Source organism: Oryza sativa, chromosome 7 (genome assembly GCF_034140825.1).
Source record: "Oryza sativa Japonica Group chromosome 7, ASM3414082v1".
NCBI lineage: Eukaryota > Viridiplantae > Streptophyta > Magnoliopsida > Poales > Poaceae > Oryza > Oryza sativa.
Genome location: NC_089041.1, coordinates 23,700,402 through 23,725,601, shown reverse-complemented (window position 1 = coordinate 23,725,601; position 25,200 = coordinate 23,700,402). Strand labels below are relative to the sequence as shown.

Below are 25,200 nucleotides of genomic sequence, written 5' to 3'. Positions count from 1 at the left end.
CTCCGTCCTTCCCCCTCCCTCTCCCTCTCCCAACTCCTTCCTAACCTGGCTGTGTTCGGTACTAGGAGTTGGGAACCATCTCCTCCGCACGAAAAACGAAGCAGTCCATTAGCGCACGATTAATTAAGTATTAGCTTTTTTAAAAAAATAGATTAATTTAATTTTTTAAAGTAACTTTCGTATATAATTTTTTAAAGTAACTTTCGTATATAATTTTTTTTAAAAAAAGTACCGTTTAACCGTTCGAAAAACATATGCGTAGAAGACGATTGAGAGGGATTGGGAACCTGGTGAATCGAATGCAGCCTCAAGCAGCAGTGTCAAGGTGTCCCTTCCCCGCTATCTTCCCATCTTCGGGCGGCTCTCGCCACTAGAGATGCCACTACCACCATCACCTACTATATTATAACCATATACTCTGACTTCTGTGCCAATACCCACCGCTCTCGTCTAACCCAACGGCTCTGGTAGGGCAACGCGCTCTGTATTTGTAGTATTATATTACTTGGGGGCCTCTGCAACTCTCGTTCCACTTTGATTCTGTCTTTACTCCAATCAATTTTTTTTTGGAGTGCGTATCGCGTGGTTGAGTCTTTAACGGCCCTGTTTAGATGGGACTAAAAACTTTTAAGTCCCTATCACATCGGATATTTGAAAATTAATTATAAATATTAAACGTAGACTATTAATAAAACCCATCCATAATCTTGGACTAATTTGCGAGACGAATCTAATGAGCCTAATTAATCCATGATTAGCCTATGTGATGCTACAGTAAACATTCTCTAATTATAGATTAATTAGGCTTAAAAAATTTGTCTCGTGAATTAGCTTTTATTTATGTAATTAGTTTTGTAATTAGTCTATATTTAATACTCTAAATTAGTGTCTAAAGACAGGGACTTAAGTTAAGTCCCTGGATGTAAACACCACCTAAATATTGGCTAGAGACGATCGTGCAGCATGTGGTCAGAGATTGATCATAACTATCTTCAATCTCGGCTTAAAGATTCGGAGAAGATCATATCAGTAGCTCTTCTCGTTTCCAAGGATAACATGCTGCAGCCTGGAGAAGTCATAAGACAGCTTCAATCTTTCTTGGTGAAAGATTTGGAGCAGATTATGTCAATGTTCATTTGTAAGGTGTCCAATTATCCATTGTTATTTTCATCTCTCATAAACCCCAAAAAAAAACATCTTGCTGTTGCAGCAACAAGATCTCCGGAGCCGTCGATATGGGCACAAATTTGCTGTTTCTTCCAGAGTTCTTGCTGTATACGTGCATGATGGCATCATCATGTTTTGCTTACCAGTTCAACCCAAGCGAGGAAGCAGAGCACAGCTATCTTCGCTTTGCCGATGTCAAGCGGCAATGCCGGTCCGTGCTCACCTCGGCGTCCGAGCTCGCCGATAACGCGTACCGGGTCAAACGCGTGAAGCGTGAGCTATCCTTCGAGAAGGGCGACTGGCGCCAGGACGCCGGCACGGATCCGCTGGTGCCATTCGACGGCGGCGACGCGGCGGAGGATGGCCGCCGGCCGCCGCTGGACCCGCTCCGTCTCGCCACGTTCGTGGTCACGCATGTCGACGACGATGACGAGCGCCGTGCGCGCAATGCTGTCAACGTCAGTGGCCTCCTCGTCCTCACGATCTCCCGGACGAGCGCTTCACCGGAGATCGGGTACCACGTGCCGGTCGTGTCCTCGCCGGTGTTCGAGCTTTTGCCCGGCAGCACCAAGCTCAGGATTGTGTTTGAAGGCGTGTACACGGAGGCAGCGAGGTCCGGCAATGGCGGCGGCGAGAGGGTGTTGTGCATGGTCGGGGCCGGCGTTCTCCCAACGCGCGGCGCCGACGGTGCCGATCCGTGGGGCTGGGCCAAGAACTCCGGCCGTGCTGGCTTCCAGCCGCCGGTCGCCACCGACGAGAGCATGCTGCTCGTGCTACGTTACCCGAAGGAGCTTACACTGACGACCCGAGCGGTGGTCGGCGAGATGAGGAGCACGCGCGCCATGTCGGACGCCGCCTACTTCGACACGGTGAAGCTCGTGTCCGGGCCCACCTGGAACCGCCAGTACGAGTTCCGGCGCCCCGAGGAGCTTGCTGCGGCCGCCGGGACGTGCAGGCCGCTCACCTCGAGCGACGACGGCGGCAACCGCGCGAGGGATCTGTACAAGGGCAGGCATCTGTGCGACGTCCTGGAACGCTACATCCATGGCGTGATCACCGCGCGCCCAACCTGGCGCCACTGCAACTCGACGGCGACGGGCGCGCCGTGCCCGTTCGAGATGGACCGCGCAGAGGACGCCGCCATCGTCGGCATCGTACTGCACGACCTCCGGTGCCTGGGGTACGACCTCGACATGGCCGGCAACCCCGGGGGCGTGAAGGTGTCCGTCGTGTTCCGCGCCCTGTCTCCACGGGAGCACTGGTACACGGCGGTGCAGCGCACGGCGCTGAGCGGGGCGACGCTGTCGGCCGAGGGCGTGTGGAACGCGTCGGCAGGGGAGGTGTCCATGGTGGCATGCCGCGGCATCGGCGGCAAGGCGTGCCACTTCCGGGTGTGCCTGTCCTTCCCGGCGACGTTCTCCATCACCGGCCGCGACATGATGCTCGGAGAGATAACCACCGTCGACGTCAACGAAACCGGCGGCGGCGCACGCTCCTCGCTGTCGTTCCGGCAGCGCATGCCTCCGCCACGGCTGCAGAGATGCGTCTCCGGTATACTGCCAGTGGTATACAGGTACAACTACACGAAGGTCAAGCTCGCCGGCGAGTTTCTCCGGAGGAACTCGTCGCCGTCCGACTTGAGGGAGATCATTGCGAGGTCTCTACCCTTGAGCTATCCAAACTGCGGCGGCAATGGCGATGGCAAGAGAAGCCTGGCCGACCTCGCCGACAGGCTCACGCTCCGGTTTACGGCGATGCCAAGCTTGTTCTCCCCTCCTGGATGGATGGAGCGGCCGGTCCTTCACCTCGAGGTCTTCTTCCTCGGCCAGCTGATCGAACGATTCATGCCAGCATCCGACGATGCCACCACGAGATCAAGCGCAATACCCGGCGATGAGCCCTGCTTGCAAGAGCAGCGGCTACTGAACGTGTCGGCGGAGCTCACCATCTTCGGCGACCTTCGTGTTGCGAGCTCTGCGATGTCGCTGGAGGGCGTGTACGATCGAGAGGATGGCCGGATGTACCTGATAGGCTGCCGGGATGTCCATCATCTCCCATGGCGAAGCTCGTCGGCGAGAAGGGAACTCGAGCTCGAAGAAGGAATGGACTGTTCGATCGAGGTGAAAGTGGAGTACCCGCCGCCGACGACGCACTGGTTCGTCAGGTCGACGGCGAGGGTTCAGATCGCGAGCACAAGGGTCGCCGGCGACGACCCGCTGCACTTCGATACGGTGAAGCTCAGGGCCCAGCCGGTCCGATATCCGCGGCGGTGGCCGGACTTCGTCTCCAGAGCAATCGTCGACAGTGTCCTTTGTGTCGTGTTGCTGACGGCCACCATCGCCGCCGCGCTCTGTCAGCTGCACCACCTCAAGCACCACGCCGACGTCGCGCCGTACGTCTCCCTCGTCATGCTCGGCGTCCAAGCTCTCGGGCTCGTCATGCCGCTCTTCGCCGGCATGGAGGCGCTACTGGCACGGGTCACCGTGCAGCCGGAGCTTGACACCACCAGGCCGCTGCCTCCCCCGGGTTCCTCCTACATGCTCGATTACAACCCGCCGTACCAGGCCGTCGACCGGACGGCGAAGATCCTCGCCGTCGCCGAGTTCTTGCTCACCCTGTGCATCGCGTGGAAGGTGCGGCGGTCGAGGGCGCGCCTGCTGGCCCGCTCGCCGGGCGAGGCGGCGCGCGTGCCGAGCGACGGCAAGGTGTTCGTCTACTGCTCCAGCGCGCACCTGGCCCTGTTCGTGGTCGTCCTCGCGCTGAACAGCAGCCGCGACGCCACCGTCGAGCAGCACGTTGGGCTGATGCAGGACATGTTCCTCCTCCCGCAGGTGATCGGCAACGCCGCGTGGAGCGTCAACTGCAAGCCCCTCGCGGGGAGCTTCTACGTCGGCATCACCGCCGCGCGCCTGCTCCCGCGCGTGTACGACCTCGTGCGCCCCACGCCGGTGGCGGACGTGTTCTCCGACGACGTCCACGCGTCAGCGACAGCGAGCGCCATCAGCCGGGAGGGCTTCTTCCCCAGGGCCGGCGACGTGGTGATGCCGCTCGCCGCCGTCTCGCTCGCTGGCGCGGTGTTCGTCCAGCAGCGGTGGAACTACGCCATTGTCAGTAGGATGGGCAACTCATCACAACAGCAGAAGTTGCATCACATCTTCTAATGCACAGGAGACATCACTTCTTGGGCTATATATGAGCCTTAATGGGCCCAAAATTACTGATGGGCCGTAATGAGCCGAATAATACTGATGGGCCAACAGATTACAGTATGGGCTGGGGTGACATGGCATGTGTTTTCCATGGTCTCCGGTCAAACCTCCGAGCGGGGGATCCGGCACATGGTCAATGGCGGACTAATGGTCCCCGTCTGCAGCCTAAGAGCAAGGATAATAACGTAGCCGGCTGGCTGAAAGCCACTGCCATGTCATTTAGCCATGCTCTAAAAGCTCACATGTATAATGAGTTGGCTATAAGCTGACTGATACATTACCTAATTGAAACATCTAAGCAATAATATATGCATGTGCAAAGCATCCGTTGTGGAGCAGGCGCTGGCTCAATCGCCAGCAACGGGCTGGAAGCGAGCGTTTCGTCTCGGGTATGACGCTCCGAGCCAGCGACTCGTGACTCGCCCATTTCCTTCTCTTTCTTGGTTTCTCGCTCCTCCACGTTAGATTCGGATGATGTAGCTGTTGATTTTGCCAGCTGACTGTACGTTACTATACTTGCTCTAATTACCCCCTCACTATCGCTCGCACGATTTTTATTACCGCCACGGACGGCGTGGCATAAATAAGTGGGGGCTTATAGCGTGTACAGTGCGTGAGTTCTCCTGCTACGTAGCAGTAGATCATGAGATTTAGCACCGTCCAGTCAAAGCAAACCAAACGCAGAGCTTTGAATCGTGGCTACACTGATGATCACTGTCACCTGGGCGACCTCCTGAGCCCCCCCTGCCGACCCTGTCTCCACACCCATTCGAGTATAGTATAATCGGATTAAGCCCCGTGACTAATTAAATCGCACACGTATATTGCACTAACGTCCAACACATTGTTGCGGAGCTCCAGGCGCAAGATGAACTTCCACGCCGTGTGCCGCTGCACGCTACGAGTACTAAACCGTAGCTGGTACTATCCCGTATCAGCCGGGAACGAGAGCGTCATTTCATCCGTTAACTCCCTCCAACGCCGCACTGAAACACAGGCGTATAAAACTACTGCGCCACTAGTAGTAAAAATAATTCTACTTGTGGAGAGAACTCCTTCAGCGAGGAGTTTACGTGTTAATTACTTGCCACAAAACCGGGCTTAACAGAATACAGGTATATATAGCTCGGATAGAGTTGTTGTGCATCTACTAAAACATAGGAAACTTATCTTATCTATCTAAACAGCCCAACAACTCTTATCCTTCGCTATTTGTTACATTATCATATGTGAGAAATATCTAACACTCCCCCTCAATCTGAACCTGTAAGGTTTAGATTGTTTCTAAACATCTCTAACTGTCTGACTGACAGTGTCTTGGTGAAGCCATCAGCAACTTGATCTTTGGTAGATATATATTCCACTTGTAAAAGTTTTCTTGCAACCCGCTCACGAACAAAGTGATAATCTACCTCGATATGCTTGGTGCGAGCATGAAAAACAGGATTAGCTGTCATATACTTTGCACCAATATTATCACACCATACCTTAGCAATTTTGGGTACCTGAATTCCCAGTTCATGAAGTAAGGTTTGTATCCACATAATCTCTGCAGTAGCATTAGCCAAAGCCTTATATTCTGCTTCTGTAATAGATCTGGATACAGTAGCTTGCTTACGTGCACTCCAGGACACAAGATTAGGCCCTATAAAAACAGCAAAACCCCCAGTAGAACGCCGATCATCCAAACATCCTGCCCAATCTGCATCAGAGAAAGCACTTACAAGAAGAGAATTAGACTTGCTAATTTTTAGCCCAAGCTTAACTGTATGTTTCAAATATCTCAAAATCCTCTTAGCCGCCGCCCAATGCTTAGTGGTTGGTGCATGCAAATACTGGCACACCTTATTTACTGAAAATGATAAATCTGGTCTAGTCAGAGTCAAATACTGCAATGCTCCAACCAGACTTCTGTACCTGGTACTGTCTTCTGGTCCAAGAGGATTACCTTCATGAGCACTTAATTTTTCTGAAATAGACAAAGGAGTATTGACTGCTTTACAGTCACTCATATTCACTCTCTTTAACACATCCATAGCATATTTCTCTTGTGTCAAAACTATGCCATCATTTACTTCTTTAACTTCAATGCCTAGGAAGTAATGCAGTCTTCCTAGATCCTTGAGTGCAAATTCTTGATTAAGATTCTTAAGCAAAGCATTAGTGGCATCAATAGATGAGCTGGCTACTATAATGTCATCCACATATACCAACATAAACATAGTAACATCTCCCTTACTGTAAAAGAACAAAGATGTATCTGACTTAGATGATTTAAAACCTAACTCATGCAGCTTAGTACTTAACCTGGAATACCATGCCCTGGGAGCCTGCTTTAAACCATATAAGGCCTTATCTAGTTTGCACACATAGCCATCTTTCTGTTCATAACCTGGTGGCTGCCTCATAAAGACATCTTCCTCTAGAACCCCATGAAGAAAGGCATTCTGTACATCTAGCTGACGAAGGGTCCAACCTCTAGAGATTGCTATGGACAAAATAGTTCTGATAGTAGCAGCCTTAACTACAGGACTGAAGGTATCCTCATAATCTATACCATATCTCTGTTTGAACCCCTTTGCCACAAGTCTAGCCTTATATCGATCTAGACTGCCATCGGCCTTTCGTTTGACCTTATAGACCCACTTACAATCTATTATATTCTGCCCTTTCTTAGAAGGAACTAGGTGCCAGGTTTTGTTTTTCATAAGAGCTTGATATTCACTATCCATTGCTTCTTTCCAATTTTTATCACCTAAAGCCTCATGCAAAGTTTGTGGTTCTCCAGAAGATGTAAAACAACTGTATCTAACTGTCCCATCAGTGTATATTTTCTCTTTTCTAATACCACTTTGTAACCTTGTTTTAGGTCGCATTACCTCAGATAGCTGTGCAGACTCAGACGGCGCAGATGATCCTGGCTGATGTGACTGCTGCGCACCACCTGACGAAGACGCGACAGCACGGGCAGGCGATGGAGGAGCAGCAGTAGGCGATGCAGCAGGCGACGTGGCGCGCGCGCTGGTTGGATGCCCGAGCGCTGCTGCTCCGACTCCCCCTGCGTCGCAGATCCGGAGGCCTGCCGCTGCAGCTGCGCCTGGACCGACGCTGAATCTGAGGCGGATTCTCCCGCCAAGTCGCCATTTGCTCCATGTACCCGGCCAAATGCCCCCGGTATATCTGAATTCACATTTCTGGGAGATTCTGCACATGAAATATCAGTAGCATTTGGCATAGAGATATTAAACAGATGATCATGATGTTCCTCTCCCCCTTGATCAGATGTTTTCTCATTGATTAGAGTAGGAGGAAGCAAAGAAATTTCAGCTCGAAGCCGGGCGCCAGCATTTGGATGAAGATTAGCAAAGGGAAACACTTGTTCATCAAAGGTGACATCACGAGATACATATACCCTGCCGGTAGAAACATCTAGACATTTGAACCCTTTGTGGATATTGCTAAAGCCAAGAAACACACATTGCTTTGAACGAAATTGAAGCTTATGAGTATTGTAGGGGCGCAAATTTGGCCAACATGCACAGCCAAATGTTCTTAGAGATTTATAATCTGGTGTTTGCTTAAACAACCGTTCAAGGGGTGTATCAAATTTTATGACCTTACTAGGAAGGCGATTAATGAAATAAGTAGTAGCTAAAAAGGCTTCATCCCAGAATTTCAAAGGCATGGAGGCATGAGCTAAAAGAGATAGACCAACTTCTACTATGTGGCGATGTTTGCGCTCTACAGCTCCATTTTGTTGATGTGTGTGAGGGCAAGAGACATGATGGGAGATCCCTATTTCATTAAAGAAAGTGTGCAGCTTAAGATATTCGCCTCCCCAATCAGTTTGCATCGAAAGAATTTTGCGATCAAATTGCCTTTCAACAAGTTTCTGAAATTCATGAAACTTCTGAAACACCTCAGATTTATGCTTAAGAAAGTAGATCCAAACGAATTTACTATAATCATCAATGAAACTAACATAGTATTTCTTTGCACCTACAGACTCAGAGGCAGGCCCCCACACATCGGAATGAATAAGTTCCAAAGGATTATTTGACACGCTAGTTGATCTAGGAAAAGGTAATTGATGACACTTTGCTTGTTGACAGGCATCACACACAGACTCATTGACAGAATTACTAAGACAAGGCAATTTATTTTGACTGAGAATTCTAAGAACAATTGGCTTGGAGAGATGACCAAGACGCCCATGCCACCTCTCAAAAGATGGCGTCGCAACGAAGGCCTGTCTCAAAGACAATCTGGCTGGAAGTGGGTACAGGCCTCGTCGACAGGGACCTTCAAGAATTGTCCTCCTCGTGGCCTTGTCCTTAATCAAAAAATATTTGCCATGAATTTCAAGAAAAGCATAATTATCTGCAACAAGTTTATGAACAGATACTAGATTTTTCGCCGCTTCAGGAACATGTAAAACATTTTTAAGATGCAAGGGGCGACTAGGAGTAGGAACAATAGCATGACCAACATGTTTAATACTCATACCTTCGCCACTTGCAGTGTGAATTTGATCTGTTCCCTTGTATCTCTCCTTGGTTGTCAATTTGTCTAGCTGCCCGGTAATGTGATTCGTCGCCCCAGTGTCAACATACCAGTTGGTATCAACACCGTAGGCGTATGTTGCAGCACCGCCAAGCTTCTCATCAGGAACATATGAGTCATCATAACGATGCCAGCAGTCGCTTGCAACATGCCCTCGCTTGTGACACACTTGGCACACGGGGCGAGTATCATTGCCTCGCCCGCGTCCCTGACTTGCGCCGCTAGGGGCGCCGCGGCCGTGACCGCCACGACCGAAGCCGCCGCGTCCGCCACCTCTGTTTCCAGTGCTGCTGCCGCGTCCACCACGACCACCACCTCGGTTTGCCGCATTTGCCGAAGTGGTGAGATAAGCTTGCCGAATCCGAATCCTGTTTTCATAACTCAAGAGCTGTGAATAAACATGAGAAATTGAAACTGGAGCAATCCTTGCCGTGGCCATCGGTCCTTCAACCGCGGCGTCGAATTCTGAATCCAGCCCGTTGATGATGTACGCCACCAGCTCCTCCTCATCCAGCGGCTTCCCTGCAGCCGCCATCTCGTCGGCGAGGGACCTCATCTTCGCAATATATTCGCTGATAGACATAGGTCCCTTCTGTGTGGTGGTTAAGGCGAGGAGTACATTGATTGTACCCGCCTTCGACTTGCACGAGAACATGTCATCAATCATGTTCCATGCCTGGGCCGCCGTCCTAGCGCCGGCCACTTGTTGCAGCACCTCCCTTGATAGAGAGGAGAAGATGAATCCGAGCACTTGCTGGTCCTGAACAAACCATGTCTTGTACTCAGGGTTGGGGATGACAATCTTGGTCTTCTTGTCCTTGTCGCCGTCTTCTTTTTCAATTTCAGCCGCCGGAGCTGCGGTCGTGCTGACGATGTGCTCCTCCAGCTGCGCACCTCGCAAGGTGGTGAGGATCTGTGCAGCCCAGAGAGGATGATTCTGTTTGGTTAGCTTCTCCGAGATTTGGAGGCCAAACAGAGGGTTGGAGATTGCCGCCGCCATAGAAGAGCTCGCCATGTCGCTGGGAGAAAGTTTGCACGACAGAACTAATCTAATCTAGCGGGAGGCTCTGATACCATGTGGAGATAACTCCTTCAGCGAGGAGTTTACGTGTTAATTACTTGCCACAAAACCGGGCTTAACAGAATACAGGTATATATAGCTCGGATAGAGTTGTTGTGCATCTACTAAAACATAGGAAACTTATCTTATCTATCTAAACAGCCCAACAACTCTTATCCTTCGCTATTTGTTACATTATTATATGTGAGAAATATCTAACACTACTCCACACTGTCCACAATTACTGCGAACCCGCAACGCACCAAAAGCCCCTACGCGCCACTCGCAGTTTAGCACGACTACGAGATGAGAGCACGTAGCATCTACGAGCACATGCCACGCATGCACCACAGTCCACAGTGCTATGTACTACTCCCACCTCACTCACCCGACGCACGCAGCGGCACAGAGCCAGCCAGCCACCCACAACACACACATCACACTGGCCGTCCTCCTCAAAAGCCGCGCCCTGCCTGGGAAGGCGGAGGAAAACGTGGGTCCGAAGGTGGGGACGCCACCACCACCAGTAGAATCTAGCCAATCCAGTTGCAATAAAGTATGCCCCTCCCGTACCCTCCTCGTGAGCTCGCCCACTGCGTCCCCACCACCCATACACGCCGAAGCCCCACGAGAGGGAAAGCACGCTACTGCTACTCGTCACCGCAGCGCACGCCACTAGACTAGCTAGAGCTAGCTGGCTACGCTACTCTACTCTCCCCTCCCTCTCATTAGTCAATACTGTAGCTGTAGTAGTGGTAGCACCCAACACCTCGCCATTAAAGAAACTTGAGCTCGCCAAGTGGAGAAAGGAGAGGTGGAGGAGAGGAGGGGAGGGGAGGGGAGGTGAGGGACGGAGCTGGTGGGTATGACGTCCGGGGCGGCGGCGGCGGGGAGGACGCCGACGTGGAAGGAGAGGGAGAACAACAAGAGGCGGGAGCGGCGGCGGCGTGCCATCGCCGCCAAGATCTTCACGGGGCTCCGGGCGCTCGGGAACTACAACCTCCCCAAGCACTGCGACAACAACGAGGTGCTCAAGGCGCTCTGCCGCGAGGCCGGCTGGGTTGTCGAGGACGACGGCACCACCTACCGCAAGGTCAGTTCATGCTTGCCCGTCTCGATCTGGTCTGGTCGTGTTGCTGTCCATTTCTTGGATCTTGGATGTGTAGATCTGGCCGGAGCTGAGCTGAGCTCGTGTTTCTTGTTTTTTTTTTGGTCGTTGCAGGGATGTAAGCCGCCGCCATCGTCGGCTGGGGGAGCGTCGGTGGGGATGAGCCCCTGCTCGTCAACGCAGCTGCTGAGCGCGCCGTCGTCGTCGTTCCCGAGCCCGGTGCCGTCGTACCACGCGAGCCCGGCGTCGTCGAGCTTCCCGAGCCCCAGCCGGATCGACAACCCGAGCGCCTCCTGCCTCCTCCCGTTCCTCCGGGGGCTCCCCAACCTCCCGCCGCTCCGCGTCTCCAGCAGCGCGCCCGTCACGCCGCCGCTCTCGTCGCCGACGGCGTCGCGGCCGCCCAAGATCAGGAAGCCGGACTGGGACGTCGACCCGTTCCGGCACCCCTTCTTCGCGGTCTCCGCGCCGGCGAGCCCCACCCGCGGCCGCCGCCTCGAGCACCCGGACACGATACCGGAGTGCGACGAGTCCGACGTCTCCACGGTGGACTCCGGCCGGTGGATCAGCTTCCAGATGGCCACGACGGCGCCGACGTCGCCCACCTACAACCTCGTCAACCCGGGCGCCTCCACCTCCAACTCCATGGAGATAGAAGGGACGGCCGGCCGAGGCGGCGCGGAGTTCGAGTTCGACAAGGGGAGGGTGACGCCATGGGAGGGCGAGAGGATCCACGAGGTCGCCGCCGAGGAGCTCGAGCTCACGCTCGGCGTCGGCGCGAAATGACGGCCATTATTGCCGAGCAAAAAAGATGGTTCCTTTCGTGGACCTCGAGCACCAGCTGATCATGGTTGTTGTTAGATCAGTACTGGTCAATGTGTATGATCATGACTACGCATCGATGCTGCGATTTGGGCGATTTCATTCTAGCCTTAGGTTAATCTTGTTGTTCAATTCATTCTTCCTGGACTTGGGAAAAAGGAAGCAGGGAAAAATTGTTCATCACGGCTGATTTTATTCACGGCTTCACTGTTCATCTCTGTGTTTCTTCTTCCCGTACCTGTCATGTGCATCTCCTCAAAATGTGTGACATCTTAGCTTGTGAGTAGAGTGAGGTAAAAAAATGCGGGGGGAGATGATGTTCAACTTTATGGCATGATCGCTTTGACGTACCGTTAAACCAGTACAGTGAGCTCCCGGTTTACTGTCTCTTTTAACTTATTTTCGCTTACTTTTGCTTTCTTTACAGTTTAGTGCTACGTAGAAATGTACGACGGCCAATGGGACTATACGAGCAAATTCAGAACGAATCCATCAGATTCGCCACCGTCACTCCAACGCAAACAATGGCATGTCTGCCGCAAGCACGGGCATTTTGTCCGCTTGCATATCAATATTCACTGGCTGGGAACAAGCCTTGCAGGTAGTTCGTCTTTTATCTTGAAGGGACAAATTTTGATCTAACTTATCCATTATCTGCTGCACTACTACTAATTAGACTGGCCAGTATTACTGCAGGCTGTGGATGGTTATTGGAATACCAATTAGGGACAGGAGGTATTGCACCAAGCACTCTCTTGCATGCTTGATGTGGCCGTGGGGATTGGAGGTGCCGAGGGAGGGGTATCTCCAAATAGTGCCATTGTACAGTGGCGCAATGGGCACACACGGTCGCACGGACGGCCGCTTTCTAGGGGCTAAAGCTGGTCACCTCAAATCAGATCCCATCCACTGCGCCTAGTGTTTTTTTCTCTTTCTGCGACGCCATGCGCTTCGGTATGGACTCGTGGTTGCTCGTTTCGTATCTACAGTGACCATATGTGGCAGGCATAATTGGCTCGGGCTAGTACACATCTGTAATAGCGGACAGGGCCACGGATACACACATGGTCTAGCTAACCAAAGATCAAATGGCCCAATGATTTTTCGATATAAAAACGGCTCGCGACTGCCTAAAATGGCACGTTCTGTAGTATATCGTAGTACACCATACGCGTCCGAGTCCACGGAACCCCAGCCAATCTACTACACCGTGGTTTGTGCGGTGTCCGCGCGTGTGTGACAGGGCACCCACCCGGGTGTGCGCATGCGTGCGCGCAGGCAGCGGGTGACTGGGCGCGCAGGGAGACGAGACGGGGACGGGGAGCTCGACGCATGTGACCCTATACCCCATGTGGACTTGTCCCGGCGATGCTAAGACATCGCGCGCAGCCAGCTTGCAGCACGCCGCACGCACCGAACGGTGCGGCGCGCGCGCAGCGGCGCAGGACCATTTTCTCGGGGATACTATTTGGCAACGCGTACTACTACGTGCAACGTACCGACCGTGTTCAACTCGCCGCTCGTGCGTCGGCGGCGACGACCCACCCGCCTGCGGTTGGGAGCGGCTGTTGGAGACAAAAATACCGGCTTGGAGTGTAGCAGCAACGTACGCGGCGCGTAACGACCGGCGACTAGTTTAGGTCCCTTTCTTGGTGCGTTGTCTATTCGGTTTGTTTGTGTTTTTGCAGCCTTGATCCATATACGATTCGAGTACACAATCATCAGCCAATTACAGCCCTAAAGATTCCGATTTCCTCCGTTTTTTGAATTTTTTTAGGCTAATCCGTTGTTTGACACGTCGCCTTAACAATTTTGATACTCCTTTCGCTCGTTGATGTGACCGGCTTCAGTTGATTATCCGGTTGATGGCTCCGCCGGCTGTTTCATGTATCCCTCTTGTAGCCGGTTGATGCGCATCTTGTTCCTGGTTTGGGTAGAGTGTTTTTTTTGTTTTGTTGCAAAGGGGCCCTTGTGTTCTTACATAATAGCGTGAAACCCTTTTAACACGCCAAGATTGTGAGTGGTTATTTATGTACAACTCCTTCGATTTCTTACAAATATAATGTGAAAAAGATAAAATTCCGTTTTATAGTACAATCCGGTGCGATCAGCAGGCTAGCAAGAGGGTAGCTAGTTGATTGTGCGGTACACGAAAACATGCGAATGTATGTATTCAAGGTTTAGAGTGTGAATGTAAATGAAGTATAGATTGATAGGGAGAGAGAGATATATTGAGCGAATGATTCATCTTTTTTATAATAAAATGTATTCCACTATTCCAGCCTTTGCGAGTTACAACTAATTGTCAAAAAGTTGTAGTTCAAAATGACTACAAATTATAAAACACAGTTAAATGGGAAAAATATAATTAACTGGAACACCAACCTAGGGACAAAGCTAGCATCCTGTTGCTAAACCTGTAAAATCTGAATATAATTCTCACTACTACAGAAAAAAAATTGACGAGAGCCCCTATAAGTTACAGGCGGACCGTAAGACCATAACTGGTTGCGCATGTAAAAATCAGCATGTATTTTCGCATTCGGCTCATTAAAAACTCACATAAAAAAATTAATTTTCATGAGTGGGTCTCTAATGGCTAGGGTCTAGGCCGGTGACTGGATATGGTTTGGGGATGAATCGGAGAACTAGGGTTTCGATTTTTGAATTTTTGATATTTTTATTTTTGCATGCATGAAAAAATCGTTATGTTCGCAAACCTTTTTGGGCAGACAGGCAGTCCAAACGCATGGAAAAGGTGGTTTTTGGCTGCGACGACGTACACTGAGGGATGAAAAACCGTACATGATCAGTGAAAAATTGTACTCCCTCCGTATTTTTTAATGTATAACGCTATTGACTTTTTAATCAACGTTTGACCATTCGTTTTATTTAAAATTTTTGTGCAAATATAAAAATATTTATGTCATGCTTAAAGAACATTTGATGACAAATCAAGTCATAATAAAATAAATGATAATTACATAAATTTTTGAATAAGACGAATGGTCAAACGTTGAACAAAAAGTCAACGGCGTCATACATTAAAATATTGAGGTAGTATATCTTTTTAAGTAGATTAGGTTAGATTAGATATCAGTAATATTTGAAATCAGTATACCACTGTTCTCTTTTCACGATTGCAACAAATTTCTGTCATGATCCCGTTTACCACTCATGAGCTTTCAATTAGTTGGGCCAAACACTACATCATCAGGCCTTTCAGCTCACCAGGAGCAGTGGCCGGCAATCCTCCGGCGGCCCATATGCTTCCAGGCCGCCAGGGCGTGGCGCTGTGGGAGGGTGCCACCTAGGGGCGCCACGGCCATTGCCTGGAAGCGGGAGAACACTTTGCCGGGAGTAGGAAAGCCGTGTCCGTGAGCTACTCGGATACGCGAGTATCTATATATTCAGATTGAGCCGCGGCGGCAGAAGGCAACGCGCCTTCGAATCCCTAACCCCTCAAGTTCGCTGTCTTGACTCTGCTATCGAAACCCGCATAGCTTTCGCCTTTCGGATTCGAGGGCGAGGCGCGCGCAGGGAACGCGATCGATCGTAGCCATGGCCGCCGCCGGAGAGGAGAAACCGTTGCCGGCGGAGGAAATCCAGGGGATCAACGACGAGGCGGAGCCGCATCCCCCGAGTCGTAACAAAGACTTCCTCCACAACGAGGAGTTCCAGCGTGTGATGCGCGACGTCGTCGTCGGCCCGGATTACGTTCCCGGAGGTACGTGACCGCTCTTCGATTGCCCCCTCCTCTTTGCCATGTGAGAACCATCATCCGGCCGGTCCGCGTAATTGGCGAATTAGTCTGGCTAATCCTTTGCGAATCCGGCCGGTCTTGTGCAGGATATGCGTTGAGGATTCTCACAGACCCAGCTACTGCGTTCGAAGAGCTCCTAGAGTACTACCGTAAGGCCGGTCTGATTGAAGGTGATGTACCCTTTTCCCGTCTTACTCTCTCTGTCTCTTTATTTTTCATCCCCGGAGTTTAATGCTGAGTCCTTGCTTCTTCTTCTTCTTCTTCTTTTCTTAATTCCCCAGGCCAAGTCTGGAAGCGTTATAACATCTTCGAGGAGGTGGAGGGGTTGGATAACTCGCAGGATGAGATAAAGATGGAGGAAGAGCCGATGAAAGTGGAAGAGGCCGTTCGCTGCCGAGGCAGAGACGCGACCCCTGATTGCCCCAATGAGGTGAAGAAACGGCGCTTGATGGACTCAGATCGCGAAGCGGTGCCATGCAACCTCCCTCAGGAGTGCCTCAGCAACTCTTGGTATGCTGCCGTTTGAGCTGTATTAACTCGATAACTGATGATTTGTTATCGATGATTGTGACTTCTGTTAGCATCCACAGATAATATTTTGGTGTATGCGTCTATTCCCTATCGTATGATTATATTTCCAAAACAATTTCTTTCTATACTTACCTATGTTCCAGACTGACCCATAATTTGTACTCTGTTTACAACTGTGGTTTATTGGGTTCTTGTGTGGAGTAAACTGATTTCTAGTTCACAAATCACAACGACATTACTAACTATTTTTAATCCAATGCCATTGGCCAGTTATTGTGAAGCTTAATTTGAAATGTAAACTTAATTTTAAGCTTGTGAGGATGAGTGAAACCAAGATACGTGGAGTGAACTTTCTGCTTGTTTGAAGTTGTTGGGTTGGGCAGGTGACAAATCACAATGTAAGTGTCGGGCGATTCCTAAGTATTTGTCCTTTGCATGCACTGAAATGAGATCATTGGTAGAGTGAGCTGATGTGACTATCTGGTCTCGTGGCTTAATTATCAGTAACTCAATAATAGACTTACAAATTTAGTACAAACCAGGAAGATGAACACAAATTGTGTAGATTGTATTGCGTGACTTAATTTTTCATGTTTAATGTCCTGAGCAAGTTGTGTCAGTTACTCCTACCTTTGCTCCGCTGTTAGTTTTTGGGTAAGTCACACTAGGTAGTAGCCGTTGTTTATTTTTCTGATCAGTGAGCATCTGACAACAAAATACAGTCAATCATTATTTCTTTGGTTAGCTTCTCCTGTGCTTTTTTGTTCGAGATGTAAACTTTTATGATCATTTAGGAGCTCTGGACAGTAATTTCGATATTGTGTTTAACTTCACTACATTTACATATAGGCAGTACATTTACAACTAGCCCCCTACAGCAACGAAGAGTGGTAAAAGAATTGCAATTTGCCCCTTCGTGTTACGTACCACCCTAAAACCCACAAAATCTCCAAATTCCTCGCCTCCCTCATCGCTATTCCGTACTTCACCACCACCCACCGCTCCCTCATCGCTACCCCGTACTTCACCGCCTGAGTCACTAACCCAAGCCATCGGGGGAGAAGGCGAGGGATTTTATGGGTTTCAGGGTGGTTATGTAGCGTGAAGGGTAAATTGTAATTCTTCCACAACTCTTCACTGCGGAGGGGCTAGCTATAAGTGTGTTGCCTACGTAGAATGCCACATCGGCCACATCGACGATCAGCTCTAGTCAAATGAGGTTTGTACCGGCTATGGTTCATTAAACCAAGATGGTGGATCTAGATGTGTAATTTTTAAATTTACGGGCCTAAGTGACACCGGCTCTCAAATTTAAGGACTGGCCATGTATTTTACTTTAAAAAAATCTGTCATGATCCCGTTTACCACTCTTGAGCTGTCAATTATTTGGGCCAAACACTACATTATGAGGTCTTTCAGCCCACCAGGCATAAAATGCCCACCACCACCAGGCCCAGTGAACGGCAATCCTCCGGTGGCCCATGCTTCCGGGCCGCCAGGGCGTGGCGCTGTGGCAGCGTGGCCATTGCCCATTGGCTGTTCCCCCTATGGCCTGGAAGCGGGAGAACACTTTGCCGAGAGTAGGAAAGCCGTGTCCGTGAGCTACTCGGATACGAGCCGCGGCAGAAGGCAACGCGGCTTCGAAGCCCTAACCCCCCAAATTCGCTGTCTTGACTCTGCTATCGAAACCCGCGCAGCTTTCGGATTCGAGGGCGAGGCGCGCGCAGGGAACGCGATCGATCGTAGCCATGGCCGCCGCCGGAGAGGAGAAACCGTTGCCGGCGGAGGAAATCCAGGGGATCAACGACGAGGCGGAGCCGCATCCCCCGAGGCGTAAGCGTAACGACGACTTACTCCACGACGAGGAGTTCCAGCGTGTGGTGCGCGACATCGTCATCGGCCCGGATAACGTTCCCGGCGGAGGTACGTGATTGCCCCCTCCTCTTTGCCATGTGAGAACTATATATCATCCGGCCATTCCGGCCGGTCCGCGTAATTGGCGAATTAGTCTGGCTAATCCTTTGCGAATCCGGCCGGTCTTGTGCAGGACATGCGTTGAGGATTATCAGAGACCCTGCTACTGCGTTCGAAGAGCTCCTAGAGTGCTACCGCAAGGCCGGCCTGCTAGAAGGTCAAGTCTGGAAGCGTTGTAACATCTTCAAGGGGTTGGAGGGGTTGGATAACTTGCAGGATGAGGTGAAGATGGAGGAGACAGTGAAAGAGGAGGAGGAGGAGGCGACAGGTTGCCGAGGCAGAGACGCGAGCCCTGATCGTCCCGATGAGCTGGCGAAGAAACGACGCTTGGATGGGCCTTGAGCTGGATTATGGATGCAACCTGCCATTTGAGCTGAGCTGTATTTAGTAACACTGTCAATTTTTACAACAGTAGAGAGATTCATTCAGTAACTAGTGATTGTTCTGCGTGATAACGACCGCAGTTACCATCCCTAGATAATACTAGTATAGCTAGCAATACTGGTGAGCCACAATCAGCAGTAACCCATGTTCCAAATTGACCCTTAATTTGTAACTTCGTTTTCTGAAGACTGAGGTTTAGTTGAATAGTTGATGTCATAGCTGGTCTTGTGGCCTATCGAACCTTGTGTGTGTTTTGTTTTCTTTAATGAAAGCGGGAGCGGTGTGGCCTTCTCTTTGGAAAAAAAAAGGGTCTTGTGGCTCACTAGCTCTCTAGTATTCTAGTAGTTACAAATTTATAAATCAGGATGATGAGCACAGCACATTGCTGCATAGGTTTCATCCTATTTGAATTACTTTGGAGTATTGGGGATGGTTGGTTCACTTGAGAACAGGGATATTCCAGGTAATAGGCTACAATTTGTGTCTATTGCGTGACATAAATTTTCATGTTGAATTAAATTTCGTGCCATGAGAAAATTGTGGCAGTTACTCCTACTTAGAGCAGGTACAATAGCAGGCTATTAGCCAGCTATAAACATATTTTAATGAGATAAACGATGAGAGAGAAGAGCAGCGGGCTACAGATTTGTAGCCAACCGCAGCACGGACTCCAAGACGCAATGTGTGTATGACAGGTGGGACCATATATTAATAGTATAGTAAGCTACTATTGTATTAATTGGCTATTAGCTCGGCTATAGATGAATTGGAGCTAGTAATGGGCTATACTATTGAACTTGCTCTTAGGCTATGTTCGCACATAGTGATTACGGAAAACGGAGCGGTCTATTAGCGCGTGATTAATTAAGTATTAGCTATTTTTTTTCAAAAATGGATTAATTTGATTTTTTAAGCAACTTTCGTATATAAACTTTTTGCAAAAAACATACTGTTTAGCAGTTTGAAAAGCGTGCGCGCGGAAAACAAGGGAGAGGGGTTGGGAAGAGGGGATACCGAACAGAGCCTTAGCTTTCTTGCTAGCCTTTGGGTAAATCGAGTTTTAAGGCCCCGTTTGGCAAAGCTCTAGCTCCCAACTCCAACTTACCTGGAGCTGGAGCTATGCCAAATGGTTCATATGCTCCGTTTTTAGGAGTGGAGTTAGCAGAGCTACTCCTGAAAAATGAACTACGGGGGTGGTGCTGGGTTTTTGCTGCTCCATAGCTCTACTACAATCTAAGACTCACTACCCTCTAATTTTTTAGTGTATTTATGCAAAAATGCCATTGAACTACCCCTTCCTACTCCTCTCCTCTTGTTCTCTCTCCTCTCCATCTTCCTCCCTAACCTCCTCCCGACGGCCACTTCATCTTTCCTCCCAACCTCCTTCTGACGGCCGCCCGCGTCGGCGCCTACGGCGGCAGCATACGGTGGCGGGGGCGACGGCGCGTCGGCGCACGGTCAGCAGTCGACGCGCGGCATCGGCATGCGGCTACGTCGACAGTGGCAGCGTCGTAAGGCGGCGCGGGTCGGCGATGGGCGTGCGGCGGCACGTGGGAGTAGCATCGGCGGCGGCAGCGGAGGGCAACGCGCGCGTGCTGAGCAGCGGCGTTGGCAGCGCGAGCTGAGCGGCGTCGGCGAGGCGATGCTAACGAGGTGTTCGATGAAATGCCAACAAGGGATGTGGTGGAGTGGAGCTAACCAATATAGTCAAACACTTTTGTATCCACTTTAGCTGCTATAGGAGCTACTTCCTCCGTTTCATATTATAAGACTTTTTAGCATTGCCCACATTTATACATATGTTAATGAATCTAGACATATATATGTACATAGATTTATTAACATCTATATGAATGTGAGCAATGCTAGAAAGTCTTATAACCTGAAACGAAGGTAGTAGCTCTCACTGGAGTTGGAGTTTAGAGTTAGGAGTTAGAGTTTGAAGTTTGGAGCCCTACCAAATAGGGCCATAATTTCACGTCATATCAAATATAATTTCGCATATCAAATACACAAGCTGCGTGGTGACTAAGGTGCTAAGGGCAGCAGGCCCATTTGGGTCAGGTGGAGACCGGCTGAGGAGCTGTTCCAGACTTGCAGTTGGGGGCTGGGCAGATGGCCCAGCCGGCCCAGTGAGGAGACGTGCAAAGCTGGCCCATCTATAAGCTAGCACGTGCGCGAGGAAAATTGGATATGAATTTTTGCGCGAGGACGATAAGAAAATCGGAGATATCCTTTTTTTTTTTTAATCTCGGACGAATATTTTTTTACGGACGAAAATTTCTAGCCATCTAGGTCAAGCCGTCAACTCCCGTGTCGTCTCCCTTCCTTCCGAGTTCGCCCACACCTTACGCCGCCGATCTATCTCGCAAGCAGGCCGCGACGCCGGCCGTCGTCCCGCCGCGCCATATCCATCCTGGTAAGCAATCCCATCCGTTATGCACATCCTCCCTCTCTCATTCATCTCTCTCTGACACCCACCTAACCCTAGTGTACCAAATCCCAAGTTAGACTGGACCCAGGTCCCAAGTTAGATCCGCCTGCTGATATTTAATTAATCAATCTAAGAAAGACATATCGATGGTGCTGACGAGTTAATTCTATTTGCTGTTCTATTTGAATTATGTCGGTCTAGTTAACTACTACAGTTAATTTCTCACGCTTTGCTGCGGGATATATGTAGATGAATGCATACTATACGTTATAAAAATAGTAGATGTATCTGTTTAAAAAGTGTGAAAAAAATATGAAGATAATGATTTGATATTATTTACCTATTGAGTTTTAAAAATATAACAAAATTATAAATGATATTTCAAATATTTTAAATAATAATTACTAGTGGATGATAGTGATAATGTGACACACTGTCATATTAAGCCTTAGGAGCTAGTGGACACCAATCATATAGTAAGATAGGACTGATGTCTCAAGTAGAAGATCGGTACGCATACTCTACTGGAGATAGAGATGCAACCTATCTGGTATATCTTTCTTGTATCATTGGAATGCTATCTTCACCGAGTGAGACCAGTCTCATGGGAGATTTTTTATTTCTGTAGTGGCGACTGGAGCGTACTTCGTTGGGTAGCTTTGTCATCACAATTTTTTCCACCTAGTACTTGATAAAATCAATTCGCCTAATGTACAACCTGACTAGAGGGATCAAGATAGGATCCCCCTAGCTTTTTTTTTTAATTTTTGATTAAACTAAATGACTAGTGAAAGAATCTTAAAGCAAGCCTTTTTTTTACTAGCAAAAATGCATGTCCGTTGCAATAGGTGAATATAATTTTCATGATGGATAAAAACTCGGCCAATTCAAATGATAAAACGAAACAAGATAAACAAAACAATGAAAAACAAAGTTAGAAATCATATAGCATTGAATCCAGTTGCGCTCGCTTCATGCATCATCATACGAAAAATCCCTTATATACACCTTTTAATAGCCTCACAAATCGATCGGGTGGCTAATCCGTAAATTGATGCATGGGTATTTGCTATAGATTGCTAAAGAGATATTATCATCGACCAAAGATTGAAATTTTGATTATTCAATTTGTGAAAGGTTTTTTTACTGTAGATTGGGCATTTGCAAAGTAACATCATACCTACCTTAAACAACGATAATTTCAAAAGGAAAGTATTTACGAGAGATATTAGGAAGAGAAAAAAAAGAGGAAAAAAAAGAAAAAGAGGATAATGGAGAGAAGATCAGAAGAAGAGGGACATGATCAGGATGATCGGAAGAAAAAGGAGATCAGAAGAAGAGGGAGAGGATCAGGATGATTGGAAGAAAAATAAAGTGAAAAAATGGAGAGAAAAAAGGTACTGATTGGGAGAGGAGCGCAAGCAGAGCGGCACTATGGTGTGGGTCGGTTGGGCTAGGCTAGGAGGAGGATATATAATAGTTATTCACGTTAAACTGGATACAGGCGATGCATCAAACGGCTGATAGAAATATCTTCAATTTTTATAAAGATAAAGATTTGATGGTAAACATCTATTATTGTTTCTCTCATTTTTTTTTGTTGTTTGTGGCTTTCGTCTTGTTATTTTTCTATTCTGTAAATGTTTAGCATTGTTTCTCTCTTTTTTTCGCTTACTCACTATAGTAGCGTCTGTATATATGAAATTTTTTCTATGAGAATAGTAATGCGAACATCCAACATCAGTGTGAAAAAAATGCATCTGTGCAATGTTCAATGGATGTCATGTGTGTTCTTACCAAGGGGACCTTTTAGCTATATCAAATATTGAAGCACATTGCTAAATTATTATTTTTTACTATGTTTTGGTTCAAATGGCCTTACACTTCATAATGATTCACTTCAACGCGCGAGATCTTACAACGTGAAAATCTTAGAGAGTAAATGGTATTGTTGGTACACAATAACATAAAACCTTATCAAGTGGGTGTAATTTTGTACATAATCTTGCAAACGATAGTTTTGGTTCACGAATTCGTCTGATGCGTGTTGTTTAAGACTTCAGCTCATGCCCATATTATTATTATTGTTTTTTTACCATGCAATGGTTATTAATTAATCGATCTCTCTGTAAGGCAAGCTGATGGAGCATGGTTAATTCTAATTTTCTGTTTGATTTGAATCAGATTGGTCTAACTGTTTGCACATTTTTGATGCCTCGAGTTTGTGATCGGACGGTGCTCTCGGGAGGTAGAGTCACCGCCGAGCTGTCATGCCTTTCTTGCTTCGGTGGGGGATGCTATCTTCACCGAGTAAGATCATGGGGGCTTCTTACTTGTGTAGTGGCATCTGGGATTGTACTTCGTAAAATCACTTTGTCATCACATTAACTTTTATCACTTAGTGCTTGATACTATCAATTCACCTAATGCACGACCTGACCGAAGGGATTACGACAGGTTACGTCTACCCATTTTGATTTTTGACGAAATGAATGACTTGTGAAAGAATCTTAAAGCGTCAGCCTGTTTTATTGGATGGTAAACCTCTAGTATTGTTTATCTCCATTTTTTTAAGGCTTCTGTCTTGTTATTCGATTATAAACATCTAAAATATTTGTTTCTCCATTTTTTTTGGTTGTTGGCTTACTTGCTTGTCCGTATATATGGAATTTGTTTTCTGTAATGCATCAGAAAAGATATTGCGTATGTCCAATGTTGTTCTTTGGATGGATATTACCAAGTAGATATTACTCAAGAATGGAAAGGCACTTGGGCAATTGGGCTTGGGACAGTCTATGAGTGCTGGGGTAGATCAGGGGCTAAGGGCATCTGCCTCAGGTTATTGGACGGTGTTCCAACAACATCCAAAGCATGATGTTGTTATTAACAACATCCACATCTGGATGCCCTGAAACATATACATAGCACCCATCCCACATTTACAAATTACTTCCTCCATAAGAAAGTATATGATATGTACTTTTAAAAATAAAAAGGTATAAATCTTTTGACCAACAATTAATTAGATTACAAATACACTTACCAACAATTAATCAGATTATTAACATATCTAGATGCCCTCGCTCTGCCTCCCATCCCACCTGCCATCGCGCGCTCCCCCCTCAAGTTGCGTTGCCCCGCACAACCGCTCAGTTCGTTGATGCCTTCTTCCTCTTGGACCCTCCGCCACACTGTTGAGTCACATGATCTGGATTGGAACGTCCTCTATCTCCGCAAAGCAATAAAGGCCATGGCTGCCAATCTACTAGCCTTGTAGCACCCCAAGTAACATTGTTTGTCTTCCTCGGCTCAAATGAGGCGAGCAAAGGAGAGGAGCACTGTTTGGGTGATAGTTTTGGTGATGGAACAATAGCAACGGTGATATGGCGGGACACATCTCATGGTGCGGCTCACCAAGGAAGGCCACTCCTAGTTCAGGGAACAATGGAAAAGCGGAGAACGGCGTGGCGAAGCTTGAGATCTGGCATTGGAAAGTATCTTTACCCAGTCTTTTTACAGCATAGCTCTAGCAAGCAATGGCGTGTATGTCAACCATGGACCAGAAGTCCCTGAACTAGTCGGGGATTTCGAAGCCATTGGTAGAGAAGAGCGCAACGACGAGCCTACCGCTGCTGTGAAACAGCAACTTCGGAGACGTCGGGACAAGAATCAGGCAACACCAGGGCATCCTTTGGCTTGGTTTGCCATCGAGCACCTGGCATGTGTGGTGAAACAACGCCTCCGGCCTCTCTCCGCGGCCGCTCTGGCGTGACCTCGAGTGTGCACAAAGAGTACAACTCGGGAGGTGGAGATAGATGAATAAAGGGGAGTTGGGGAGAAAGGAGGAAGAAGAAGAGGAGGGGTGAGGATGACATGTGGGGCCCATGTCGGCCTCACCATTTTTAAAATATTTTTTGTGTAACTGACATGTGGGCCCATAATTTTTATTATCTTCCAAATCAGATTGCCATTTAAGCTCCACGTCATTGTCACGTCATATGAAGACCGAGTCAAATTAACCACATAGGCGTCACGTCACCGAAAACCGTTGTCCATACCGTCATGGGACCTGTATTGCATTGGTTTTGACTGTTGAGGGACCCATTGTATCTGGTTTTTCGGTTGAGGGACGAACATCGGATTCGTTCACAAGTTAAAGGACCTCAAATGAACTTATTCCTAGGTGCG

The 25,200-nt window shown here is 48.6% G+C and overlaps 4 protein-coding genes and 1 long non-coding RNA gene across 5 annotated transcripts; all 5 read left to right on the top strand.

Annotated features, from left to right (window-relative positions):
• Nucleotides 1-670: 670 nt before the first annotated feature.
• LOC4343720 (uncharacterized) lies at nucleotides 671-4,677 on the top strand. Its single transcript, XM_015790637.3, has one exon. It carries the CDS (start codon nucleotides 1,236-1,238, stop codon nucleotides 4,326-4,328), a length of 3,093 nt encoding a protein of 1,030 aa, XP_015646123.1. The 5' UTR covers nucleotides 671-1,235; the 3' UTR covers nucleotides 4,329-4,677.
• A 6,090-nt stretch (nucleotides 4,678-10,767) lies between these two features.
• On the top strand, nucleotides 10,768-12,142 carry LOC4343719 (protein BZR1 homolog 1-like). The gene is made up of 2 exons (NM_001422245.1): nucleotides 10,768-11,092; nucleotides 11,222-12,142. Exons 1-2 carry the CDS (start codon nucleotides 10,865-10,867, stop codon nucleotides 11,888-11,890), a joined length of 897 nt encoding a protein of 298 aa, NP_001409174.1. The 5' UTR covers nucleotides 10,768-10,864; the 3' UTR covers nucleotides 11,891-12,142.
• A 3,221-nt stretch (nucleotides 12,143-15,363) lies between these two features.
• Nucleotides 15,364-16,375, top strand: LOC107276325 (uncharacterized). Its single transcript, XM_015790770.3, has 3 exons — nucleotides 15,364-15,653; nucleotides 15,776-15,859; nucleotides 15,971-16,375. Exons 1-3 carry the CDS (start codon nucleotides 15,488-15,490, stop codon nucleotides 16,213-16,215), a joined length of 495 nt encoding a protein of 164 aa, XP_015646256.1. The 5' UTR covers nucleotides 15,364-15,487; the 3' UTR covers nucleotides 16,216-16,375.
• Nucleotides 16,376-17,911: 1,536 nt separating this feature from the next.
• Nucleotides 17,912-18,811, top strand: LOC4343718 (uncharacterized). The gene is made up of 2 exons (XM_015790738.3): nucleotides 17,912-18,143; nucleotides 18,268-18,811. The coding sequence occupies exons 1-2, from the start codon at nucleotides 17,969-17,971 to the stop codon at nucleotides 18,534-18,536; spliced, it is 444 nt and encodes a 147-aa protein (XP_015646224.1). The 5' UTR covers nucleotides 17,912-17,968; the 3' UTR covers nucleotides 18,537-18,811.
• A 2,014-nt stretch (nucleotides 18,812-20,825) lies between these two features.
• Nucleotides 20,826-23,637, top strand: LOC107281534 (uncharacterized). The gene is made up of 2 exons (XR_001547377.3): nucleotides 20,826-20,997; nucleotides 23,197-23,637. It is a non-coding gene; the product is annotated as an uncharacterized lncRNA (long non-coding RNA).
• The last annotated feature ends 1,563 nt before the right edge of the window (nucleotides 23,638-25,200 follow it).

Bases quoted from the DNA above. Each gene is read 5' to 3' on its own strand.
- LOC4343719 (NM_001422245.1), top strand. From the start codon at position 10,865: ATGACGTCCGGGGCGGCGGCGGCGGGGAGGACGCCGACGTGGAAGGAG. The intron at 11,093-11,221 runs GTCAGTTCATGC...TGGTCGTTGCAG, and splicing joins ACGGCACCACCTACCGCAAG to GGATGTAAGCCGCCGCCATC.
- LOC4343718 (XM_015790738.3), top strand. From the start codon at position 17,969: ATGGCCGCCGCCGGAGAGGAGAAACCGTTGCCGGCGGAGGAAATCCAG. The intron at 18,144-18,267 runs GTACGTGATTGC...GGTCTTGTGCAG, and splicing joins GGATAACGTTCCCGGCGGAG to GACATGCGTTGAGGATTATC.
- LOC4343720 (XM_015790637.3), top strand. From the start codon at position 1,236: ATGGGCACAAATTTGCTGTTTCTTCCAGAGTTCTTGCTGTATACGTGC.
- LOC107276325 (XM_015790770.3), top strand. From the start codon at position 15,488: ATGGCCGCCGCCGGAGAGGAGAAACCGTTGCCGGCGGAGGAAATCCAG. The intron at 15,654-15,775 runs GTACGTGACCGC...GGTCTTGTGCAG, and splicing joins CCCGGATTACGTTCCCGGAG to GATATGCGTTGAGGATTCTC. The intron at 15,860-15,970 runs GTGATGTACCCT...TTAATTCCCCAG, and splicing joins TAAGGCCGGTCTGATTGAAG to GCCAAGTCTGGAAGCGTTAT.